The sequence below is a fragment of the Erythrolamprus reginae genome, chromosome 6, assembly GCF_031021105.1.
Source record: "Erythrolamprus reginae isolate rEryReg1 chromosome 6, rEryReg1.hap1, whole genome shotgun sequence".
NCBI classification, from domain to species: Eukaryota; Metazoa; Chordata; class Lepidosauria; order Squamata; family Dipsadidae; genus Erythrolamprus; species Erythrolamprus reginae.
Genome location: NC_091955.1, coordinates 5,658,244 through 5,681,753, shown reverse-complemented (window position 1 = coordinate 5,681,753; position 23,510 = coordinate 5,658,244). Strand labels below are relative to the sequence as shown.

The window sequence follows — 23,510 nt, the reverse complement described above, 5'->3', positions numbered from 1 at the left end:
ATCAGTGCTACACAGTAGATAGTAGTAGATAGTAGAGGTAGATAGGCAATGCTGGATGACTACATGGATAGGTAGGTAGGTAGATGGGTAGGTAGATAGGTAGATGTAGGAAGGATGGATGGATGGATGGATGGATGGAGAGAGAGAGAGATAGGTAGGTAAATAGAGATGATAGATAGATAGATAGATAGATAGATAGATAGACAGACAGACAGAGAGAAAGAGAGAGATAGAGAGATAGGTAGGTAGGTAGATAGATAGATAGATGGATGATATATGATAGATAGATAGATAGATAGATAGATAGATAGATAGATAGACAGACAGACAGACAGACAGACAGACAGACAGAGAGAGAGAGAGAGAGAGGTAGGTAGGTAGATAGATAGATAGATGGATGGATGATATATGATAGATAGATAGATAGATAGATAGATAGATAGATAGATAGATAGATAGATAGAGTTGTGGTTAGCTCTGGCTCAGCTCCTGCCCCAAGGAATGTGCAGGTGGATGTGGGGGAAACATCCACATGCCGCAGGCCTGTTTTGCTCCCGATGGAATCTGCCGACGAAGCCTCCTCTGACCAAGGAAGTGTGAGTGACAGGGAAGAGGGAGTTTGGCAGACAGCCCAGGAGGAGATCAATCAGCTGTATCATCCCTGGATTCTGAACAAGAATTAATGACACATCCACGCATGTGTAGAGTGATGCATAGGAGACGACAACTGAAGGATTATTACAAGAGAAAATGAGGCCACCTGTGATTGGGTGGGGCTGCTGTAATTAGTGCTGCAGATAAATGTGCAGCCTGATGTTTTAGCCTCATGGCAGTTTATCTGATTCATTGTTTTGTCAAGATCATGGTTTTTGTGCTGTTCAAGATTGTGTGTGGACTCTCTGGACTTTAGAATTGGACTCAATTTCCCAGTTATTGGGTGAGCAATTGGATTGCATGTAACCTGTGCCTTGTGTGTACCAGAAAATCCCTTTGACATTTAAAAAGGGAGCTGTTTCTGTTTTTCTGTTTATAAAAACTTTTGGGTTTTCCTTTTATTGTGTGGTGTGTGTCTTCCTGGACTAACTACCCTGTAATTACAGGTGGTTGAAAGACGCTGGCAGAACAGATAGATTAGATAGATAGATAGATAGATAGATAGATAGATAGATAGATAGATAGATAGATAGATAGATATGGATGGATGATGGATAGAGAGAGAAAGAGGTGCCCTGTGGTAACTTTGAACAATCAGTCAATGAATAGTTGTAAGTCGAGAACTGCCTGTACTTTTGAAATGAAGTCAACCTAAACGACGTCTGTCTTTCCCTTCCTTCGATCCATATATTATGTCAAGGATTAGCTCAATCCTAGGTGATATTCCATTATGTTACCATATAAGGTCAAAGAAGGATGTAAGAAGGTTAACCAGTAACGAATGCTGAGTCATAGCATGTAAACTGCAACCTGATTGGGCCAGAGCATTATAAAATGCAAAGCAACTTTACAATGATTGTTTATGTTGGCTGTTGTTGTTGGTAATGTTGTTAGTTGGCTGGATCAGTTTTGAGTGTGAGTTAATTATTGAGTTAGAACTGTAGTGTTGATACAGAGAAATCTGCATTGGTTTGGTATCTACATGTAAGTAAGCTTTACTACATATAGTTAAACCAAAGGGAATATAAGGAAAAAGAAGCAGGTTAACGAGTAACGAATGCTGAGTCATAGGGTGTAAACTGCAACCTGATTGGGCCAGAGCTTTATAAAGTGCAAAGCAACTTTACAAAGTTTGTTAGCTATTGTTAGCTGTTCACTGTTAGCTTTTGTTGGTGGTAATATTTTTAGTTGGCTGGCTGGAGTGTGAGTTTAATGATTAAATTAGAGCTGTAAAGTTGATAGGAGAAACCTAGATTGGTTTACTATCTACATGTAAGTAAGCTTTACTGCATATAGTTAAAGCAAAGTTTGTTCCTGTAAATAAAAAGACTAAGACAGAATATATTTTGATTTACACTGAAGAGTAAAACTGTTTACTACTGCTTTCTACAAAAGCGTCTTCATTATTTCTCTGCGCTGGTTACTAAATTGCAACACTGTAAATTCTGGTATCTTGTCAAGTCCTGCTGCATAACTCTGTATATCCGGATATATTATTTATAAACGGGAGAACGTACCAGACATTGATCGCAATGTTTTCCTGTAACTAGACGTTTACAGTAACAGTATCCTGTCTCGGAGTCACAAGGGTTCCCTCCAGGATGCGTGCCCAACGGATTGCAAGCACAAGCTGTATTAGGACGAACAAGTAAATAAATCGAGGTCAGTGTGTTTTAATTAATATGGCGGGTCAAAAGACTTGCAATAAATATTTATCTCAACACCATCAGTCATTCCCCCCCCCCCTCTGGAGAATTAATGACAAATGACTTTTTCTCCCTCTCCCTCTGGGGTTTCACTTTCTCTTTTTGGCTTATTTGTGCTTCTTTTTTAAAATTAATTTGTGATATAAAATAGAAATACGGTAGTAGGAATAATAGGGAAAGGGTAGAAAAGAAGAGGAAGGACATCCAGCTAGTAAATTCTCTGCTACTTTAGGAGAAACCCTTCCACCCTTCCACCTCTCATAATACTGGACAACACAGTATCAACAGTAGAGACCTTCAAATTTCTAGGATCTATCATATCTCAAGACCTAAAATGGTCACCTAACGTCAAAAACATCATCAAAAAAGCACAACAAAGAATATTCTTTCTGCGCCAGCTCAGGAAGCTCAAACTGCCCAAGGAGCTGCTGATCCAGTTCTACAGAGGAATCATTGAGTCTGTCATCTGCACCTCTATAACTGTCTGGTTTGGTGCTGCAATCCAACAGGACCGACACAGACTTCAGAGGAGAATCAGAACTGCAGAAAAAGCAATTGCTGCCAACCTGCCTTCCATTGAGGACCTGTAGACTGCACGAGTCAAAAAGAGGGCGGGGAAAATATTTACTGACCCCTCACATCCTGGACACAAATAGTTTCAACTACTACCCTCAAAAAGTCACTACAGGGCACTGCACACCAAGACAACTAGACACAAGAACAGTTTTTTTCTGAACGCCCTCACTCTACTAAACAAATGATTCCCTCAACACTGTCAGAATTTCTACTAAATCTGCACTTCTATTCTACTAGTTTTTCTCATAATTCCTATCACCCATTTCCTCCCATGTTGACTGTATGACTGTAACTTGTTGCTTATATCCTAAGATTTTTATTAATATCGCTTCTTCATTGCTTATTTGACCCCTATGACAATCATTAAGTGTTGTACCACATGATTCTTGACATGTATATCTTATTTTATGGACGCTGAGAGCATCTGCACCAAGACAAATTCCTTGTGTGTCCAATCACACTTGGCCAATAAAAATTCTATTCTATTCTATTCTACATCCAGTCACCCGAACTCTATCCCAAACTAAGGGAGTTGTGCAGGGATACTTTCAAAGTATTTCCACAAGGAATAGGATTAGAGATAACTACTGCTTCAGAAACAAATTGAACCATCTCACTTTGAAAGGCCACACTCCGTCCCGCAACTAGGATGTGTGATATAGAAATTTGATAAAGAAATAACGATACAGTGAACTACTTATGAACTACTACGTCTACTTATGAACTTCATTCGCTCCGCGACCAGGTTCTTAAATAGAAATGTTTGTAAGAAGAAGCAATTTTTCCATAGGAATCAATGTAAAAGCAAACAATGTGTGTGATTGGGGAAACCACAGGGAGGGTGGAGGCCCTGTTTCCTCCCAGGAGATTCCTAGAGAGGCCCGACCGAGGCTTCTCCCTGCCTTTTCCAGCCCTGTTTCCTCCCAGGAGATTCTTAGAGAGACCCCACAGAGGCTTCTCCCCACCTTTGCAGGCCCTGTGTCCTCCCAGGAGATTCTTAGAGAGACCCCACGAAGGCTTCTCCCCACCTTTTCCAGCCCTGTTTCCTCCCAGGAGATTCTTAGAGAGGCCCCAAGGAGGCTTCTCCCTGCCTTTTCCAGTTACAGTTTCGGAAGCTCGGGTTTGTAAGTGGAAAACGGTTCTTGAGAAGAGGCAAAAAAATCTTGAATACCCGGTTCTTATCTAGAAAAGTTCTTAAGTAGAGGTGTTCGTAGGTAGAGGTACCACTGTAAATTAAAGCTGCAAAGTCAGGAAAGAAACACACCCTCTCTTCAGCATCTCTCAAACAACACCAAATTCCAAATTAATTGATCTTAATATCAATAAAATTGAATAGCATACTGGCAGGGATGCCAGGGTTTGTAAAAAGAAAGGATTATATCGCCTCCTCCTCTACCAAATTTCATTTTTCCCCGCAAACGTTTGCTCCACTTCGACACAGCAAGGTTGCACTTACACTGACAGCCAAGAGGGTTGTCTATGCTCAATCCATAAAATCCTTCTTTGCAGGTGTCGCAACGTTCTCCTTCCACAAAGAATTTGCAGCGACACTGTCCAGCGATGAGGCCGGCGGAGTAGTCGGTGTATCGATCGCAGATCCCGCCGTTCTCGGAGCCAACCGGGTCACAGTTGCATGCTAAACAAAGAAACATATTTTGTAACGCACCCAGGCCACTGTACAATCCCAGGGGTGAAACCAGTGAAGGGCTGCAAAATTTGTTACTACCACACTGTGGGCGTGGCTTATTGTGTGCACAGAAGCAAAATCTCGCATGCCAGAGACTCAGAGCTGCACGGGCAGCACAGTTTTCACTACTGGTGTGCAGTGTGGCACATACAGGCTAGCAACCCGATACTGGTTGTAAGACATGGAATACTTGTATTTCTTGAGAAAAAGATGGAGGACTTACGTTCACAAATATGGGGATCGCGGACGTCCCTCTCCGGATGTTGAAAGTAGAAGGACTTGCACTGCTCGCAATTGTGTCCCACCGTGTTGTGTTGGCAGTCGTCACACACCCCGCCGCTGGTGTTTCCCGTGGCTACGTAAACCGCCATGTCGAAATGGCACTGCGCGGAGTGATCGTTGCAGTGGCACTCTGAAAGAGAGCGAGGAAACAAAATTTTAAGCGATTTGTGAGGTGGGCAGCGAATACATTTGATAAGTTAACAAACAAGTAAAAAACAGCCTATCCACAAGAAGGGCAGTAGAGAAGAAGCTGGTAACTACAGGCCAGTTAGCTTGACATCAGTTGTAGTTAAAATGATGGAGACTCTACTCAAAAAGAGGATAAATCAGCATCTAAAAAACAATAACTTATTGGACCCAAATCAGCATGGCTTTGCTGAAGGCAAATCATGTCAGACTAATCTCATTGAGTTCTTTGACTATGTCACAAAGGTGTTGGATCAAGGTGGTGCCGTGGATATTGCCTATCTGGACTTCAGCAAAGCCTTTGATACGGTTTCACATAAAGAGCTGATAGATAAATTAGTGAAGATTGGACTTAATCCCTGGATAGTTCAGTGGATTTCAATCTGGCTGAAGCATAGACATCAGAGAGATATTGTTAATGGCGAGCATTCTGAGCAGAGACAGGTTACAAGAGGTGTGCCACAAGGGTCTGTTCTGGGTCCTATTCTTTTTAATATGTTTGTGAGTGACATAGGGGAAGGTTTGGTAGGGAAGGTTTGCCTATTTGCCGATGACTCTAAAGTGTGCAATAGGGTTGATATTCCTGGAGGGGTCTGTAATATGGTAAATGATTTAGCGTTACTAGATAAATGGTCAAAGCAATGGAAACTGCAGTTTAATGTTTCCAAATGTAAAATAATGCACTTGGGGAAAAGGAATCCTCAATCTGAGTATTGCATTGGCAGTTCTGTGTTAGCAAAAACTTCAGAAGAGAAGAATTTAGGGGTAGTGATTTCTGACAGTCTTAAAAAGGGTGAGCAGTGTGGTCGGGCGGTAGGAAAAGCAAGTAGGATGCTTGGCTGCATAGCTAGAGGTATAACAAGCAGGAAGAGGGAGATTGTGATCCCCTTATATAGAGCGCTGGTGAGACCACATTTGGAATACTGTGTTCAGTTCTGGAGACCTCACCTACAAAAAGAGATTGACAAAATTGAACGGGTCCAAAGACGGGCTACAAGAATGGTGGAAGGTCTTAAGTATAAAATGTATCAGGAAAGACTTAATGAACTCAATCTGTATAGTCTGGAGGACAGAAGGAAAAGGGGGGACATGATCGAAACATTTAAATATGTTAAAGGGTTAAATAAGGTTCAGGAGGGAAGTGTTTTTAATAGGAAGGTGAACACAAGAACAAGGGGGCACAATCTGAAGTTAGTTGGGGGAAAGATCAAAGGCAACATGAGAAAATATTATTTTACTGAAAGAGTAGTAGATCCTTGGAACAAACTTCCAGCAGACGTGGTTGGTAAATCCACAGTAACTGAATTTAAACATGCCTGGGATAAACATATATCCATTGTAAGATAAAATACAGGAAATAGTATAAGGGCAGACTAGATGGACCATGAGGTCTTTTTCTGCCGTCAGTCTTCTATGTTTCTATGTTTCTATTGACAGTCCCTCATCTCACGAATGAAGGCACATATACGTCTCCCAGGATAATGTTGGAGGGCATGGGTGAAATTCTTTGACTGGCTAGAAAATGAATATACACTGATCAAAAAAGTAAAGGGGACACTCAAATAACACATCCTAGATCTGAATGAATGAAATATTCTCATTGAATATTTCATTTGCACAACTATTCCACTTGCACAACAGTATGTGAAATTGACTGTCGATCAGTATTGCTTTTTAAGTGGGGTTGTGGTTGGCTCTGGCCCAGCTCCTGCCCCAAGGAATGTGGAGGTGGAGGTGGGGGGGAAAATCCACATGCCATAGGCCAGTTTTGCTTCCGATAGAATCTCCTGACGAAGGCTCTTCTGACGAAGGAAGCGTGAGTGGCAGGGAAGGGGGGACTTTGGCAGACAGCCCAGGAGGAGATCAATCATCCTTATCATCCCTGGATTCTGAACAAGAACTTATGACAGATCCACGCATGCGTAGAGTGATGCATAGGAGAGAACAACTGAAGGATTATTACAGGAGATAAGTGAGGCCACCTGTGGTTAGGTGGGGCTGCTGTAATTAGTGCTACAGATAAAAAGAACAGCGTGCTGGTTTAGCCTTGTGGAAGTTTATCTGATTCATAGTTCGTCAAGATCGTGGTTTTTGCTGTTTCCATGTTCAAGACTGTGTGTGGACTTTCTGGACTTTGGAATTTGGACTCAATTTCCCAGTTACTGGGTGAGAAATTGGATTGCATTTAACCTGTGCCTTGTGTGTACCAGAAAATCCCTTTGACATTTAAAAAGGGAGTTTTTTCTGCTTTTCTGTTGATAAAGATTTTTGGTTTTCCTTCTATCGTGTGGTGTGTGTCTTTCTGGACTAATTACCCTGTAATTACAGGTGGTTGGGACACGCCGGCAGAACAAGTGGACAGTTTGATTTCACAGAAGTTTGATTTACTTGAAGTTACGGTATATTCTGTTTTTTAAGTGTTCCCTTTATTTTTTTTTCCAGCAGTATATATAGAAATTAAATCAGAATGATTATAAAAGAAGAAAATGGAGAATAAATGGTGGTAGACCCAGGTGACAAAAGGAGGCAGCATTAGATTAATAGCATATACCAACAGTGATTAACATACTGCTGTTTCCCCCCAAATAAGACATCTCCTGATAATAAGCCCAATTGGGCTTTTGAGTACTTGGAAATAAGGCCAAGTGCTTATTTCAGGGTTCCAAAAAATATAAGTCAGGATCACCTCGAGGCTCGACTACTGTAATGCTCTCTACATGGGGCTACCTTTGAAGAATGTTCGGAAACTTCAGATCGTGCAGAATGCAGCTGCGAGAGCAATCATGGGCTTCTCTAAATATGCCCATGTTACGCCAACACTCCGCAGTCTGCATTGGTTGCTGATCAGTTTCCGGTCACAATTCAAAGTGTTGGTTATGACCTATAAAGCCCTTCATGGCATCGGGCCAGAATATCTCCGGGACCGCCTTCTGCAGCGCGAATCCCAGCGACTGGTTAGGTCCCACAGAGTTGGCCTTTTCTGGGTCCCGTCGTCTAAACAATGTCGTCTGGCGGGACCCAGGGGAAGAGCCTTCTCTGTGGTGGCTCCGACCCTCTGGAACCAGCTCCCCCCAGAGATTAGGATTGCCCCCACCCACCTTGCCTTTTGGAAACTCCTTAAAACCCACCTCTGCCATCAGGCATGGGGGAATTGAAACATTTCCCCCTTGCCCATGTAGTTTCTGTGTGATTCGACTGTGTGCTTGTTTTTTATATTTTGGGGTTCTTTTTGTTTTTTTTAACTTAAAACTGTAATTTAGATTGCTAAATATTATATTTGTTACTATGTGTTGTTTACCATTGTTGTGAGCCGCCCCAGTCTATGGAAAGGGGCGGCATATAAATCCAATAAATCTAATATAATATAATCTTATTTTTGAGGAAACACTGTAGTTACTTACTTTTGCAAGCATTGCTGTTTCGGCCTTCTGCGGGTCGCCATGGCAAATCATGGTAAAAATCCAAGCACTGTTCACAGTTTAAACCTTTGGTGTTGTGCCGACACATGCAATGGCCATGGACCTGTCAGAAAACGAGATAACCAAGCTCAGAGAGCATCCAGGGAGGACACTCCCAACTTCATTTTAGATGACGGTTGTTTTCTGTCGTCAATCAAGGCCAATGCTTTTCAACCCCAGTGGCAAAATTACAATGAAATGGCTTTTAATCTTTATTGAGTTCTTTAGTTGTAAAACAAACCACATATAAACAAGACATACAAAAATACATGAAATATAAACAGATAAAGTAAATACTAACCACTTTTGCAACTACAGTAGTACCTCGTGATACGAACCCCTCGTCATAGGAACTTTTCGAGATACAAACCCGGGGTTCGGAAAATTTTTGTCTCTTCTTACGAACTTTTTTCGCCTTACGAACCCGCCACCCAAATGCTGAACCCGGAAGTTTGGCAAAAGTTCGGGTTCGGGTTCATAAGGCCGCCAAGAAGCGCCGCCGCCCGGCTGTCACCTTTTGAAACAACCGGGGGGCTTCTCGGCATTCTCCCAAATGCCGAACCTGGAAGTTCAGCAAAAGTTCGGGTTCGGCGTTCGGGTTCAGGAGGCCGCCAAGAAGCCCCGCTTCCTGGCTGTCATCTTGCCAGAAGAGCCGCGGAGCTGTCAGCCAGTCAGGAGGCTCAAACGGAGGTGGGGAATCTCAATAGGGAATTCCATGGTGGAGCTTTGACGTCACGAAGACGTCCTTCCTGGCTGGCCAAAACGTGGACTCAAAGGGTGACAGTCGGGCGGCGGCGCCCAGCCGGGCGCCATTTTTGCGATTTTATTTTTTTTTGCTTGCACGCATTAATTGATTTTACATTGTTTCCTATGGGAAACATTGTTTCGTCTTACGAACTTTTCGCCTTACGAACCTCCTCCCTGAACCAATTAAGTTCGTAAGATGAGGTATTACAGTGATCCCCCGTTTATTGCGTCCCCAACCATTGCGAACAGGGTACTTCGCTATTTTTCAACCCGGAAGTCAAAATACCATCTACGCATGCGTGCCCGTGGGCACGCATGCGTAGATGGCAACCGGGAGATCAGCTGCTGGGCGGCTTCCCTGAGTCTTCCCCCTCTTGCTGGCGTCAGCGAGGAGTTTCCCCACCGCCCACGCAAACTCCTCGCTGCCGCCCGCCCTTCGCCCGCCCACGCCGTTCATTCTCGGCGCTTTTGAGCTGAGTCCGGGAGCGAATTCGCTCCCGGATTCAGCTCGAAAGCGGCGAGAATGAACGGCGTGGAAAAGCCGTTCCTTGCCGTTCGTTCTCGGTGCTTTCGAGCTGAGTCCGGGAGCGAATTCGCTCCCGGATTCAGCTCGAAAGCGGCGAGAATGAACGGCGTGGAAAAGCCGTTCCTTGCCGTTCGTTCTCGGTGCTTTCGAGCTGAGTCCGGGAGCGAATTCGCTCCCGGATTCAGCTCGAAAGCGGCGAGAATGAACTGCGTGGAAAAGCCGTTCCTTGCCGTTCGTTCTCGGCGCTTTCGAGCTGAGTCCGGGAGCGAATTTGCTCCCGGACTCAGCTCGAAAGCGCCGAGAGCCAGCGCCCCCCGGACCCCCAACCCGGGTTTGGGGGGCTGCTAGGAAGCCCTCCATGCCGGCGGCAAACAGCCGCGCCGCCCCCAATCTTCGGCTCCTCGCTAGCGCTGTGGGAGTAAAAACACCATCTGCACATGCGCAGATGGTGTTTTTACTTCCGCAGCGCTACTTCGCGAAAACCCGCTCGTTGCGGGGGGGTCCTGGAACGGAACCCTCGCAACGAGCGGGGGATCACTGTACTGTATTTCATTTCCAGATATATTTACACTTCACAATATTACTTCTTTTGGTTTTACATATATACTGCTCAAAACAATAAAGGGAACACTCAAAGAACACAATATAACTCCAAGTAAATCAAACTTCTGTGAAATCAAACTGTCCACTTAGGAAGCAACACTGATTGACAATAAATTTCACATGTTGTCAGCACAAACTTTGTACAGAACAAAGTATTCAATGAGAATATTTCATTCATTCAGATCTAGGATGTGTTCTTTGAGTGTTCCCTTTATTTTTTTTGAGCAGTGTATATACGTACACCCATATATCCATACTTCTCTATCCTACATCTCTATTATTTACTATTTTCATTACATTTGTTGACCACATTTTAACCATTTCCCCCTGTTTATTTTAACTTGTTTGTATTATCTCTTCTGGTTTTAAGTCACTTGGAAGTTTTCCCATACAGTTAAAAAAATCTCTCTTTTTTTTGTCAAATGACATCAGAAAAGCAATGTAGATGTTTACCATTCCTTCCACTTCTTCGTCATAGCCATGCACCGGCGCGCATTCGCTGGCGTGCCCATAGCAGAAGCAGTTCCCGCGCACCACCATGTCGTAAATGGCGTAGTAATACTTTTCCTTGATCTCCATTCTCGAATCCAAAAGATTGTCTCCCAAAGTATGCAGTTTGGCAAAGTTGATTCTCAAATTTGTAATCTTTAACATATCTAAACAAAGGGGAGAAAACTTGGTCCCCATCAATTGGTAGGTATAATTGGGGTTCATTGCCCTGATATGCATAACTTTGCACTTGTTTAGGTTAAAAACACAGAAATCAAGTAGTTTATAACTAAGTACCGGGTCATACTTGTAATTGTTTTACCACTTTAACAGCTTTTGTTTCAGTCGCCTTCACTCCTCCACTCGAAACAGAATACCCTACGAGACTCGACTTTCAATCCTGGGCCTAGAAAGTTTAGAACTAAGACGCCTTAAACAAGATCTAAGTATTGCCCACAAGATCATATGCTGCAACGTCCTGCCTGTCAGCGACTACTTCAGCTTCAACCACAACAACACAAGAGCCCACAACAGATTTAAACTTAATATTAATTGCTCCAAACTGGACTGTAAAAAATATGACTTCAGTAACCGAGTTGTCGAAGCGTGGAACTCATTACCGGACTCCATAGTGTCATCCCCAAACCCCCAACACTTCACCCTTAGATTATCTATGGTTGACCTATCCAGATTCTTAAGAGGTCAGTAAGTGGCAAGTACAAGTGCACTAGAGTGCCTTCCGTCCCCTGTCCTATATCTCCTATTCCTTTCTTCTATTCCTATATCTCTTCTATTCTTTCATTGATAGGTTCTATTACTATACCTTCTTTTCTATTATTTCTTAGATACATTTTACTATGAGTATCTCCTCTATAACATTCTTCATGTATTTTACTATGTGTATATAAATATATACACCCACTAAAACCCTCATTGTGTATTGGACAAAATAAATAAATATTTTTTTCTTTCATCCTAGACTTCAAACAGCCATAAACACATGTCTCCTCCAGACACCCCTCCAATTTGTACTCAACCATGCTTCATCTAAAGTTTTTCCATAATACATCTGGAACTATTCCTTGGGCCTCCCCACATTTCACTAATCCTGAGGATCTTAGATGCGGCGAGAAAAATAATCTCCAAACACACAAATAAATAAGTTGAAAGAAGCGAGATGATTCACCCTAAGTGCTTTCAAACATCGCTAAGAGTCGCTAATACGAAAGGCGGCAATGAAACAGGCCCAGGATTTTGCAGGTTTGCCGTTACCAAGACTTTGAAAACTTAATTATGCCCCCATTAATCTTTCGGCATGATGGGTACCCCCTTAAAAGATGTTAGCTCTCTTTCATGAATTTATAAGCATCCTTGTCTCTCAGCTTCTTTGATCTCTGCGGGAATGCAAGTTGGTGTTAATGAAAATTCCTCAGCAAGAAGATACCAACGTAGGGTTGAAGTGAAGCCTAATGAGCTCTGGGCACCATCGATGAACACAATGCATTGTTCGCCCCCACGATGTCTTAAGGTTTTTCTTTTTTTTAATTACAGCAATGTGTTCTTCTCTTTGAGAAAGCAAATTGTGCAATTTTCAGAGAACTAGACCGGAGAGAAATGACGCTAGCTGTCTCTTAAACATTGAGTAATTTTAGCATGCCATAAAATGTGAGAAAGGAGTTAAAGGACATTGAACGTACTTTGAATCCTTGGACTGTAGGGGTCTTCTATTCGAAAAGCCGGGTCTAAAACACGGTAAATGACCTGAAAGTGACATGGGAACACGTCAATATGAGAGAGATTTCATTTTGCAAATACAAGAGTAGTAGATCCTTGGAACAAACTTCCAGCAGACGTGGTAGATAAATCCACAGGAACTGAATTTAAACATGCCTGGGATAAACATAGATCCATCCTAAGATAAAATACAGGAAATAGTATAAGGGCAGACTAGATGGACCATGAGGTCTTTTTCTGCCGTCAATCTTCTATGTTTCTATGTTTCTAATCTAAGGCATTCCCTGACTTACAACAGTTTGTTTCATTTAATTAACTAAATTTATATGACGCCGGCTCCCTGAGGAGTTAAATTACATAGTAATAAGAGACATTTGATAATTGTAACACTGGGGAACAGCAATTTCATTGTCTTAACTCTGTGTTTTCAACTAACATTTGGCCTCTGGATCCCAAAATAACCACCGTTTTTGTCTATCACGTCAACTTTTTAAGCTACAGGATACCCTCAAAAGTCATAAAAATTTTGCATTTAAAGGAAAGTAAAAACTTAGCAAATATACTGTTTACAAAGAATAATTTTATGCATACAAAGGCTATAATAGTTACTGCAAGCTAAATCGTGTTCATACAAATAGTTGGTTTTTTTATCGAATGGTAATTATTAAGGTAAAAAAATTATTAAGGTAAAAAATTAAGGTAAAAAAAAATTGCTTATAGCTTTTTCTGGAGTGTTTAATCTGTGGACATACTCCAGGAAGTTAGCAAGATGGCTATGTAAAAAAATGCAATTTGATGCTCATGTTGCCTAATGAACTATATTATATATATGAGGTGTAGAGAAAAAACTATATTATATATATATGAGGTGTAAAGAAAATACTATATTATATATATATGAGGTGTAGAGAAAAAACTATAGAAGAAAACTAACTATAGTTTTGAAACCAGCCTGCCTAATTAACTATAAAAAAGCTCAAAAGTCAAATTCAACAGAACTTGTGTTACAAATAGTTCCCTGGTGCAATAGTAAAAGCCCAATCATATGACCACTGCATTCATACATCAAACTTACTTACTTACTTACTTACTTACTTACTTACTTACTTACTTACTTACTTACTTACTTACTTACTTACTTACTTACTTACTTACTTATTTATTTATTTATTTATTGGATTTGTATGCTGCCCCTCTCCGTAGACTTGGGGCGGCTAACAACAATGATAAAAACAGCATGTAACAATCCAATACTAAAATAACTAAAAACCCCTATTATAAAACGAAACATACACACAAACATATCATGCATAAATTGTAATGGCCTAGGGAGAAGGAATATCTCAACTCCCCGATGCCTGGTGTAAGTGAGTCTTGAGTAGTTTACGAAAGACAGGGAGGGTGGGGGCAGTTCTAATCTCCGGGGGGAGTTGGTTCCAGAGGGCCGGGGCCACCACAGAGAAGCCTTCCCAATCAGTTCGTGTCTCAGCTGGGTTGAAGGTATCAATTCCCCAGGCCTGCTGCTCCCAGTATGCCTGTACTGGACTGAACTGGTAGCCTTTCAACCCTGGAACTTACCTCTCCTTCGGTGGAAGGTTCGATGTCAGAATAGCGGGAATCGCAAATAATGTCGTCCACTTTCTTCATGGGTCCTGGGGAGATGCCGGGGAACGAATTCTCACAGTCGTAGGCAAAGTATCGGTAGACTTGCCAACTTTTGCCAAAGTCTGAGGATCTTTCAATCAACATCGCAGAAGGGCGGAAAGTCTTTTTTTTTTTTTAAAAAAAGAGAATTTAGATCAATTGGTGTTACAAAATGGTTTCCATTTCTGTTGATACTGAAATTTCTTCTCCCCCCCCCCTTTTCTGATTTTTTTTTTTAAAAAATACATGTCCTCACACATATTTTTATTCTTTCTTTTTATCCCTTGTAATTTGACCAAAATCATCTAGATGGCTTTCATGCTTATGGTAGGGTTAGAACTCACAAACACCTGGTGATTCAACCCAAGTGACCCAGCTGGCTTTCATAGCTTAAAGTAGGACTAGAAGTCACAGACACCTGGTGATTGGCTGAAAGTTACCCAGCTGGCTTTCATGCCTAAGGCGGGACTAGAATTAAGAGACTCCTAGTGACTGGCCCAAAGTCACCCACAAGGCTTTAAGGTGGGACTAGAACTCACAGGCACCTGGTGATTGGACCCAAAGTCACCCAGCCAACTTTCATGCCTAAGATAGGGCTAGAACTCACAGACTCCTGGTAATTGGTTCAAAGGCACCCATCCAGCTTTCATGCCTAAGGCGGGGACTAGAACTAAGAGACTCCTAGTGATTGGCCAGAAGTCACCACAAGGGTTTTGTACCTAAGGTGGGACTAGAACTCACAGACACCTGGTGATTGGCCCAATGTCATCCAGCCAGCTTTCACGCCTAAGGCGGAACTAGAAATAAGAGACTCCTAGTGATTGGCCCAAAGTTACCTACAAGGCTTTTATACCTAAGGTGGGACTAGAACTCACAGGCACCTGGTGATTGAGGACCAAAGTCACCCAGCCAACTTTCATGCCTAAGATAGGGCTAGAACTCACAGACTCCTGGTAATTGGTTCAAAGGCACCCATCCAACTTTCATGCCTAAGGCGGGACTAGAACTAAGAGGCTCCTGGTGATTGGCCAGAAGTCACAAGGGTTTTGTACCTAAGGTGGGACTAGAATTCCACAGACACCTGGTGATTGGCCAGAAGTCACCACAAGGGTTTTGTACCTAAGGTGGGACTAGAATTCACAGACATCTGGTGATTGGCCCAATGTCATCCAGCCAGCTTTCACGCCTAAGGCGGGACTAGAAATAAGAGACTCCTAGTGATTGGCCAGAGGTCACCACAAGGGTTTTGTACCTAAGGTGGGACTAGAATTCACAGACACCTGGTGATTGGCCCAATGTCATCCAGCCAGCTTTCACGCCTAAGGCGGGACTAGAACTAAGAGACTCCTAGTGATTGGCCCAAAGTTACCTACAAGGCTTTTTATACCTAAGGTGGGACTAGAATTCACATACACCTGGTGATTGGACCAAAGTCACCCAGCCAGCTTTCACCCAGCCTAAGGTGAGACTAGAGAACATCTTATTGTGAAATGTAAAAAAAAAAATCCTCTTATATTCTTAATGTTCCTATAAGGTCAGCTTCAACCATTGCAATTAGTATTATGCATTTTTGGAGTGAAAATCTCTAGAGGATGAAATTATTGCAAATAGTTTTTAAAAAAAGCATTTTTAACAGTACGTTTGTCCTGCCAGGACATCTGTTGAAAAGCAAAACAACAACATTTTTGTATACAGATGTTTTCTTCTCCGCCTCCCTAAAAAGTATGTCCACTGCCCAAAAGGAAGGAATTTAAAAAGTCCATTTATCCTGCTGTCTTAAATCAGTGTTTCCCAACCTTGGCAACTTGAAGATATTTGGACCTTCAACTCCAGAATTCCCTAGCCAGCATTCGCTGGCTGGGGAATTCTGGGAGTTGAAGTCCAAATATCTTCAAGTTGCCAAGGTTGGGAAACACTGTCTTAAATAACTGACTTGTGGAAGTTTGGCAAAAGTTCACACCAGTATTCAGGATTAATTAGGAGCAAATGCGATGCCCACGTAATTCTCACCTCCAACAAGAAAAAAATTCCCGTGATCGGAATTTCCTCCCCCCAAACCCCCCCCCCCCCCCCAGCTGTAGGAATATAGATATGAAGAAGAAACACTAAATCCTTCTCTACTTTATGAGTGTTTGGAGATTCGTTCAAAGCATCTCTTATCTAAAAAAGGCAGAACACGCCAATTAAATTGCACCATAAAAACACTGGAATTCCTTGCCTGTCTCCCCTCTTGCATTCCAGGATTAATCTTTTTCTTTTTTTAAAAAAAAACCTTCAATATTGCTTATCTTAGATGGGGAAATGCTTAGTTATGCCTCTAACTAGCATTTAGAGCCAGGATCTTGGTTTCTTTGCAAGGGGAAATGTTACGGAGGGGAAATGTTATGGATTTTTTACCTTGAAGGTCATGATGAGATGAGTGAAATGGAATTCCGCCTCTAGATCCAATTGAATGGTCACATTTTGAACTCCTACAGGACCGAAGGGGGGGGGAGAAGTAGTTTCATGGTAAACAAGAACATTTCTTCAAAGTTGAACTCCATCTCTTGGAATTTCCCCCGAGGGAAACAGGCAGGGCTTCGAACCAAACCCTTTCTTTCTTTCTTTCTTTTCTTTCTTTCTTTCTTTCTTTCTTTCTTTCTTTTTCTTCCTCCCTCTCTGTCTTTTACCTACCTACCTTCCTTCCTTCCATTTCTCCTCCTTCATTCCCTCCTTCCTGCCTTCTTGTCTTTCTTTCTACTGTCTCTTTTCTTCTTTCCTACCTTTTCTTCCCTTCTTTCCTCTCCTCTCTTTCTCTTTCTTTCTTTCTTTCTTTCTTTCTTTCCTTCCTTCCCTTTCTTCTTTCTCTTTGTTTCCTTCCTTCCTTCCTTCCATTTCTCCTCCTTCCCTCCCTCCTTCCTGCCTTCTTGTCTTTCTTTCTACCGTCTCTTTTCTCCTTTCCTTCCTTCTCTTCCCTTTTTTCCTCTCCTCTCTTTTTCTTTCTTTCTTTCTTTCTCTTTCTTTCTTTCCTTCCTTCCCTTTCTTCTTTCTTTCTCTTTGTTTCCTTCCTTCCTTCCATTTCTCCTCCTTCCCTCCCTCCTTCCTGCCTTCTTGTCTTTCTTTCTACCGTCTCTTTTCTTCTTTTTTCCCTTCTCTTCCCTTCTTTTCTCTCCTTTCTCTTTCTTTCTTTCTTTCTCTCTCTTTCTCTCTTTCTTTCCTTCCTTCCCTTTCTTCTTTCTTTCTCTTTGTTTCCTTCCTTTGTTCCTTTTCTCCTCCTCCCCTCCCTCCTTCCTGCCTTCTTGTCTTTCTTTCTATCATCTCTTTTCTTTCTTTCCTTCCTTCTCTTCCCTTCTTTCCTCTCCTCTCTTTCTTTCTTTTTCTTTCTTTCTTTCTTTCTCTTTCCTTCCTTCCTTCCTTCCTTCATTCATTCATTCTTTTCTTAATCCTCCCCTCCATCTTTCTCACCTTATGAACAAAAATCAAACTGATCAAAATCATTTCCAGGGGGAAAAACACCCAACACAGATTATTTGCCGGCTGGAGGAAAATATTCATAATGTCATGATGAGGTCTGATTCTTGGGTCGTTCACAGTACACTTTAAACACTGAACGTTCTTGCCATCCTCATGCAATTTCACAACCCATTTCTACAGCAGTTGTACTTCCACATGCACAGCCTTCCCAAGACCATTTCAAGATCTTCAAATCACACCCTGGGGCTGCCTACCGTTTTCCGACTGCCACCACAGCTTCAGGCGATTCGGAGCGAAAGTAGTAACCACGTTTTCAATACGATGGCTGTCGGGGTTCAGAGTCTCATGGAACGGATCTTGCGAATTGCAGATGAAACATTTTTTGTCGTCCTGAAATAAAGAAGGCGAATCCAATTTTGCAACAGCGATTGTTTCTAAAGTCAGGTACTCAAACTTCGTTTAATTCCCACATTATTATTATTATTATTATTATTATTATTAATTATTATTATTACTATTATTATTATTACTATTACTATTATTACTATTACTACTACTATTATTATTACTATTACTACTATTACTATTATTACTATTATTACTATTATTACTATTATTATTATTATTATTATTATTATTATTATTATTATTATTATGTCTATACAACACAGCAAACGAGATCACTATATGCTGGATTTCGTATTTCATCACCAGTCGGGCGCTTCCCAAGCACCTACGACTGCGTGATGTAGCAGCAAATTATGTTTGCTGATCCCAGTCAAGCGGCCTTTTGTAATTGACAGATGGAGATTTTGTCAGTTCCGATGGTTTTCAAATGTCCGCTGAGATCCTTTGGCACTGCGCCCAGCGTGCGTGGTACCACTGGGACCACTTTCACTGGCTTATGCCAGAGTCGTTGCAGCTCAATTTTTAGATCTTCGTATTTCACTAATTTCTCTAGCTGCTTCTCCTCAATTCTGCTGTCTCCTGGGATTGCGATGTATTATTATTATTATTATTATTATTATTATTATTATTATTATTATTATTATTATTATGTCAATACAACACAGCAAACGAAATCACTATGCTGGATTTCGTATTTCATCACCAGTCGGGCGCTTCCCAAGCACCTAGGACTGCGTGATGTAGCGGCGAATTATGTTTGCCGATCCCAGTAAAGCGGCCTTTTGCAATTGACAGATGGAGATTGTGTCAATTCCGATGGTTTTCAAATGTCCGCTGAGATCCTTTGGCACTGCGCCCAGCGTGCCAAGGACCACTGGGACCACTTTCACTAGCTTATGCCAGAGTCGTTGCAGCTCGATTTTTAGATCTTCATATTTCACTAATTTCTCTAGCTGCTTCTCCTCAATTCTGCTGTCTCCTGGGATTGCGATGTCGATGATCCATACTTTCTTTTTCTCCACAATCAGGATGTCTGGTGTGTTATGCTTCGGAATTCAGTCAGTCTGAAGTCGGAAGTCCCACAGTAGTTTTGCTTGCTCATTTTCGACCACTTTTTCGGGCTTATGATCCCACCAGTTCTTTGCCACTGGTAAATGGTAGTTCTGGCACAAGTTCCAGTGGATCATCTGTGCTTGTAGTCAGTCTGTGCAATCTTTTTGCAGCAGCTGAGTATGTGATCGATAGTTTCATCTGTTTCTTTACGGACTCTGCACTTTGGATCGTCTGTTGATTTTTCAATTCTGGCTTTGACAGCATTTGTTCTAATGGCCTGTTCTTGTGCCGCCAGTATTAGTCCTTCTGTCTCCTTTTTGAGTGTTCCACTTGTAAGCCATGACCAGGACTTTTCTTTATCCACTTTGCCTTCAATCTTCTCCAAGAACTGGCCATGCAATGCTTTGTTCCGCCAACTGTCCATACAACAGTTTATTATTATTATTATTATTATTATTATTATTATTATTATTATCTCGGGTGAGAAGGAATATGTCTTCAAAAGGAAAAAAAAACCAAGGAAGTCCAGTCGCCTCTCGAAAAAAGCACCTTTGGGGAAAACCCTAGACAGTTTAATCCAGCCTCTTTTAATTCTGCAAAACAGCTCGGTCCCAACCTACGAAGCCAACATTATTATCTTTACTGGCACCAAGACTTTGACACTATACTCTCTCCGACAGCTTTGCAGCAAGAGTAGACTTCCATTTTTGGAAATGGGGACTTCTTTAATGTCACGGTGTCAGTCTCGCTGAACTTTTTTAACCACCTGACCACCTAAAAGCTTTCTTGAGCCGTGCCGTTCTCCCAAAATATTTATTAACCTCTCTCGCTTTTTAAAAAAAGGATAAACACTTCTGCGTTTGAAATAAATACCAGGGGTGACAGGAGACCTTCTCTCTTGAAAAACTGGATTACAGTTACAGTTCAGGGTGTTATATAATATTGCATGCAAGTGGTGCCAGAATTATTAAAAAGGATAAACACTGGTTTGCTTCTGAGATAGAGCACAGAGGTTTATAATTCAAACCAAGAGAAGCAACTTATAACTAAGGAGAAATTTCCTGACAGAGAGAACAATTAATCAGCGGAATGGCTTGCCTCCAGAAGTTGTGAATGCTCCAACACTGGAAGTTTTTAAGAAGATGTTGGACAGCTGCTTCTGAAATGGTATTATAGGGCCATGATGGTGAACCTATGGCACGCGTGCCACAGCTGCCACACAAAGCCCTCGCCAATGCCTTAGAAAACATTGTAGGCTTGGGGGAAGAATCTTGAATGACAAGCAACATCAGTGGTGAAATCTAAATGTTTTTCATGCCAGTTCTGTGGGCGTGGCTTGGTGGGCATGGCAGGGGAAGGATCTCCATTCCCTCCCTACTCCAGGGGGAAGGATATTGCAAAATCTCCATCCCCTCCTCACTCCAGGGGGAAGGATACCGCAAAATCTCCATTCCCTCCTCACTCCAGGGGAAAGGATTCTGCAAAATCTCCATTCCCTCCTCACTCCAGGGGAAAGGATACCGCAAAATCTCCATTCCCTCCTCACTCCAGGGGGAAGGATACCGCAAAATCTCCATTCCCTCCTCACTCCAGGGGAAAGGATACTGCAAAATCTCCATTCCCTCCCTCCTCCAGGGGGAAGGATACTGCAAAATCTCCATTCCCTCCCCAACCCAGGGGAAGGATACTGCAAAATCTCCATTCCCTCCTCACTCCAGGGGAAGGATACTGAAAAATCCCCATTCCCTCCCCAGTCATGGGGAAGGATACTGCAAAATCTCCATTCTCTGTCCACTCCGGGGGGGGGAAGGATATTGCAAAATCCCCATTCCCTCCCCACTCCAGGGGAAGGATACTGCAAAATCTCCATTCCCTCCCCACTCCAGGGGAAGGATACTGCAAAATCCCCATTCCCTCCCCAGTCATGGGGAAAAAATATTGCAAAATCTCCATTCCTATCCAACTCTGGGCCCAGCCAGAGGTGGTATTTTCCGGTTCCTTGTAAATTTCCGCTACCAGTTCGGCTGGATTTCACCCCTGAATGAATCCCAACACCCAACTAAATAGAATAGATAGAACAGATTTTTTATTGGCCAAGTGTGATTGGACACACAAGGAATTTGTCTTGGTGCATATGCTCTCAGCGTACATAAAATAAAACATACATTTGTCAAGAATCATGTGGTACAACACTTAATGATTGTCATAGGGGTCAAATAAGCAATGAAGAAGCAATATTAATAAAAATCTTAGCTGTGATTTCACGTTGCTGTGTATGCAACAAATGCAAACAAAGCATAAAGGGCAGGAGTTCCCCCACCCCTCTCCTGCAAGGAACAACCTCCGAAACCAAATCCGGTCCTTTTCCCAGGGACGATCTGGGTTTAGACCGAACTCAGAGGAGGCAGAAATCCAGAGTTTTTGCTTCTATCACAGCCAGAACTTTTTTTTAAAAAAAAAAGAAATCCTTGGAGATTTTATGTTTTATCACATTCAGGAAGTTTGAAAAAAGAAAACTGCAACAAATGAGGACAGGAAACAGTGGGAGATAGGCAACTGCGCACACATATCTGGGCTTGAAGGATGGAGTCTGTTTCCTTTCAAATTTTAGACACCAGCAGCAGATGTTTCTTCTTATTGAAGAGGTGGAGCTGCTTAGTCAGCTTAAAGGAACAAAGAAAAGCAGGAAAGAGCAAAATAAAAGCAGACCTCGGTTTACGACCGCAAAGGAGCCCAACCTTTCCGTCGCTAACTGAGTTTATTGAAGTATGTTTGGCTCCATCTGCTCTAAACTTCAGAGGAGAATCAGAACTGCAGAAAAAACAATTGCGGCCATGTTTTCTTTTAGTCTTGTTTCTCCGTTAGACTTAAAACTTCTGGTTTCAACCATACATTGTTTTTAAGAGTCTTTAGATTAACAAACTTTCGTTGAGGACCTGTATACTGCACGAGTCAAAAAGAGGGCCGTGAAAATATCGACTGACCCCTCGCATCCTGGACATAAACTGTGTCAACTCCTACCCTCAAAATGTCGCTACAGAGCCCTGCACACCAAAACAACAAGACACAAGAACCGTTTTTTCCCCCGAATGCCATCACTCTGCTAAACAAATAATTCCCCCAACACTGTCAAGCTATCTGCTAATTCTGCACTACTATTACTACTGGTTTTTTCTCATCATTCCTATCACCCATTTCCTCCCACTTATGACTGTAACTTGTTGCTTGTATCCTTAAGATTTTTTAAAATCAATATTGATTGCTTCCTGATTGCTTATTTGACCCCTATGACGGTCATTAAGTGTTGTACCTCACGATCCTTGATTCTTGTTCGCACAGCAGAACAAATAGACAGAAGAACACTTTGCCCTCCAACGCCATCACTCTGCTAAACAAATAATTCCCTCAACACTGTAAAACTATTCACTAAGGTTGCATTACTAGTACCAGTAGTCTTCTCATCGTTCCTATCAACCATTTCCTCCCATGTAGGATTGTATGACTGTAACTTGTTGCTGGAATGGAATAGAATAGAATAGAATATAGAATAGACTAGAAAAGAAAATATGGAGTGGAATGGAATGGAATGGAATAGAATATAGAATAGAAAAGTAAATATGGAATGGAATAGAATGGAATGGAATAGAATATAGAATAGAATAGAAAAGAAAATATGGAATGGAATGGAATGGAATAGAATAGAATATATAAAATAAAATAAAATAAAATAAAATAAAATAAAATAAAATAAAATAAAATAAAATAAAATAAAATAAAATAAAATAAAATAAAATAAAATAAAATAAAATAAAATAAAATAAAATAAAATAAAATAAAATAAAATAAAATAAAATAAAATAAAATAAAATAAAATAAAATAAAATAAAATAAAATAAAATAAAATAAAATAAAATAAAATAAAATAAAATAAAATAAAATAATAAAATAAAATATGGAGTGGAATGGAATGGAATAGAAAGGAATATAGAATAGAAAAGAAAATATGGAATGGAATAGAATAGAATATAGAATAGAATAGAATAGAATAGAAAAGAAAATATGGAATGGAATAGAATAGAATATAGAATAGAATAGAATAGAAAAGAATAGAAAATATGGAATAGAATAGAATAGAATTCTTTATTGGCCAAGTGTGATTGGACACACAAGGAGTTTGTCATTGGTGCAGATGCTCTCAGTGTACATAAAAGAAAAGATACATTTGCCAAGAATCAGGAGGTACAAAATTTAATGATTGTCAGAGGGTACAAATAAGCAATCAGGAAACAATCAATATTAATATC

The 23,510-nt window shown here is 41.3% G+C and overlaps 1 protein-coding gene across 1 annotated transcript in view; it reads right to left on the bottom strand.

Annotated features, from left to right (window-relative positions):
* LAMB1 (laminin subunit beta 1) overlaps positions 1-23,510 on the bottom strand; it is an 87,375-nt gene that overhangs the window by 56,625 nt on the left and 7,240 nt on the right. Inside the window, exons 3-11 of the mRNA XM_070755150.1 lie at positions 18,000-18,135; positions 16,690-16,763; positions 14,227-14,415; positions 12,612-12,675; positions 10,879-11,081; positions 8,493-8,613; positions 4,847-5,035; positions 4,393-4,572; positions 2,172-2,284 (exon numbers count right to left, since the gene is read on the bottom strand). Coding sequence (XP_070611251.1) covers positions 2,172-2,284; positions 4,393-4,572; positions 4,847-5,035; positions 8,493-8,613; positions 10,879-11,081; positions 12,612-12,675; positions 14,227-14,415; positions 16,690-16,763; positions 18,000-18,135 — 1,269 coding nt within the window. The remainder of the gene's footprint in view (positions 1-2,171; positions 2,285-4,392; positions 4,573-4,846; positions 5,036-8,492; positions 8,614-10,878; positions 11,082-12,611; positions 12,676-14,226; positions 14,416-16,689; positions 16,764-17,999; positions 18,136-23,510) is intronic.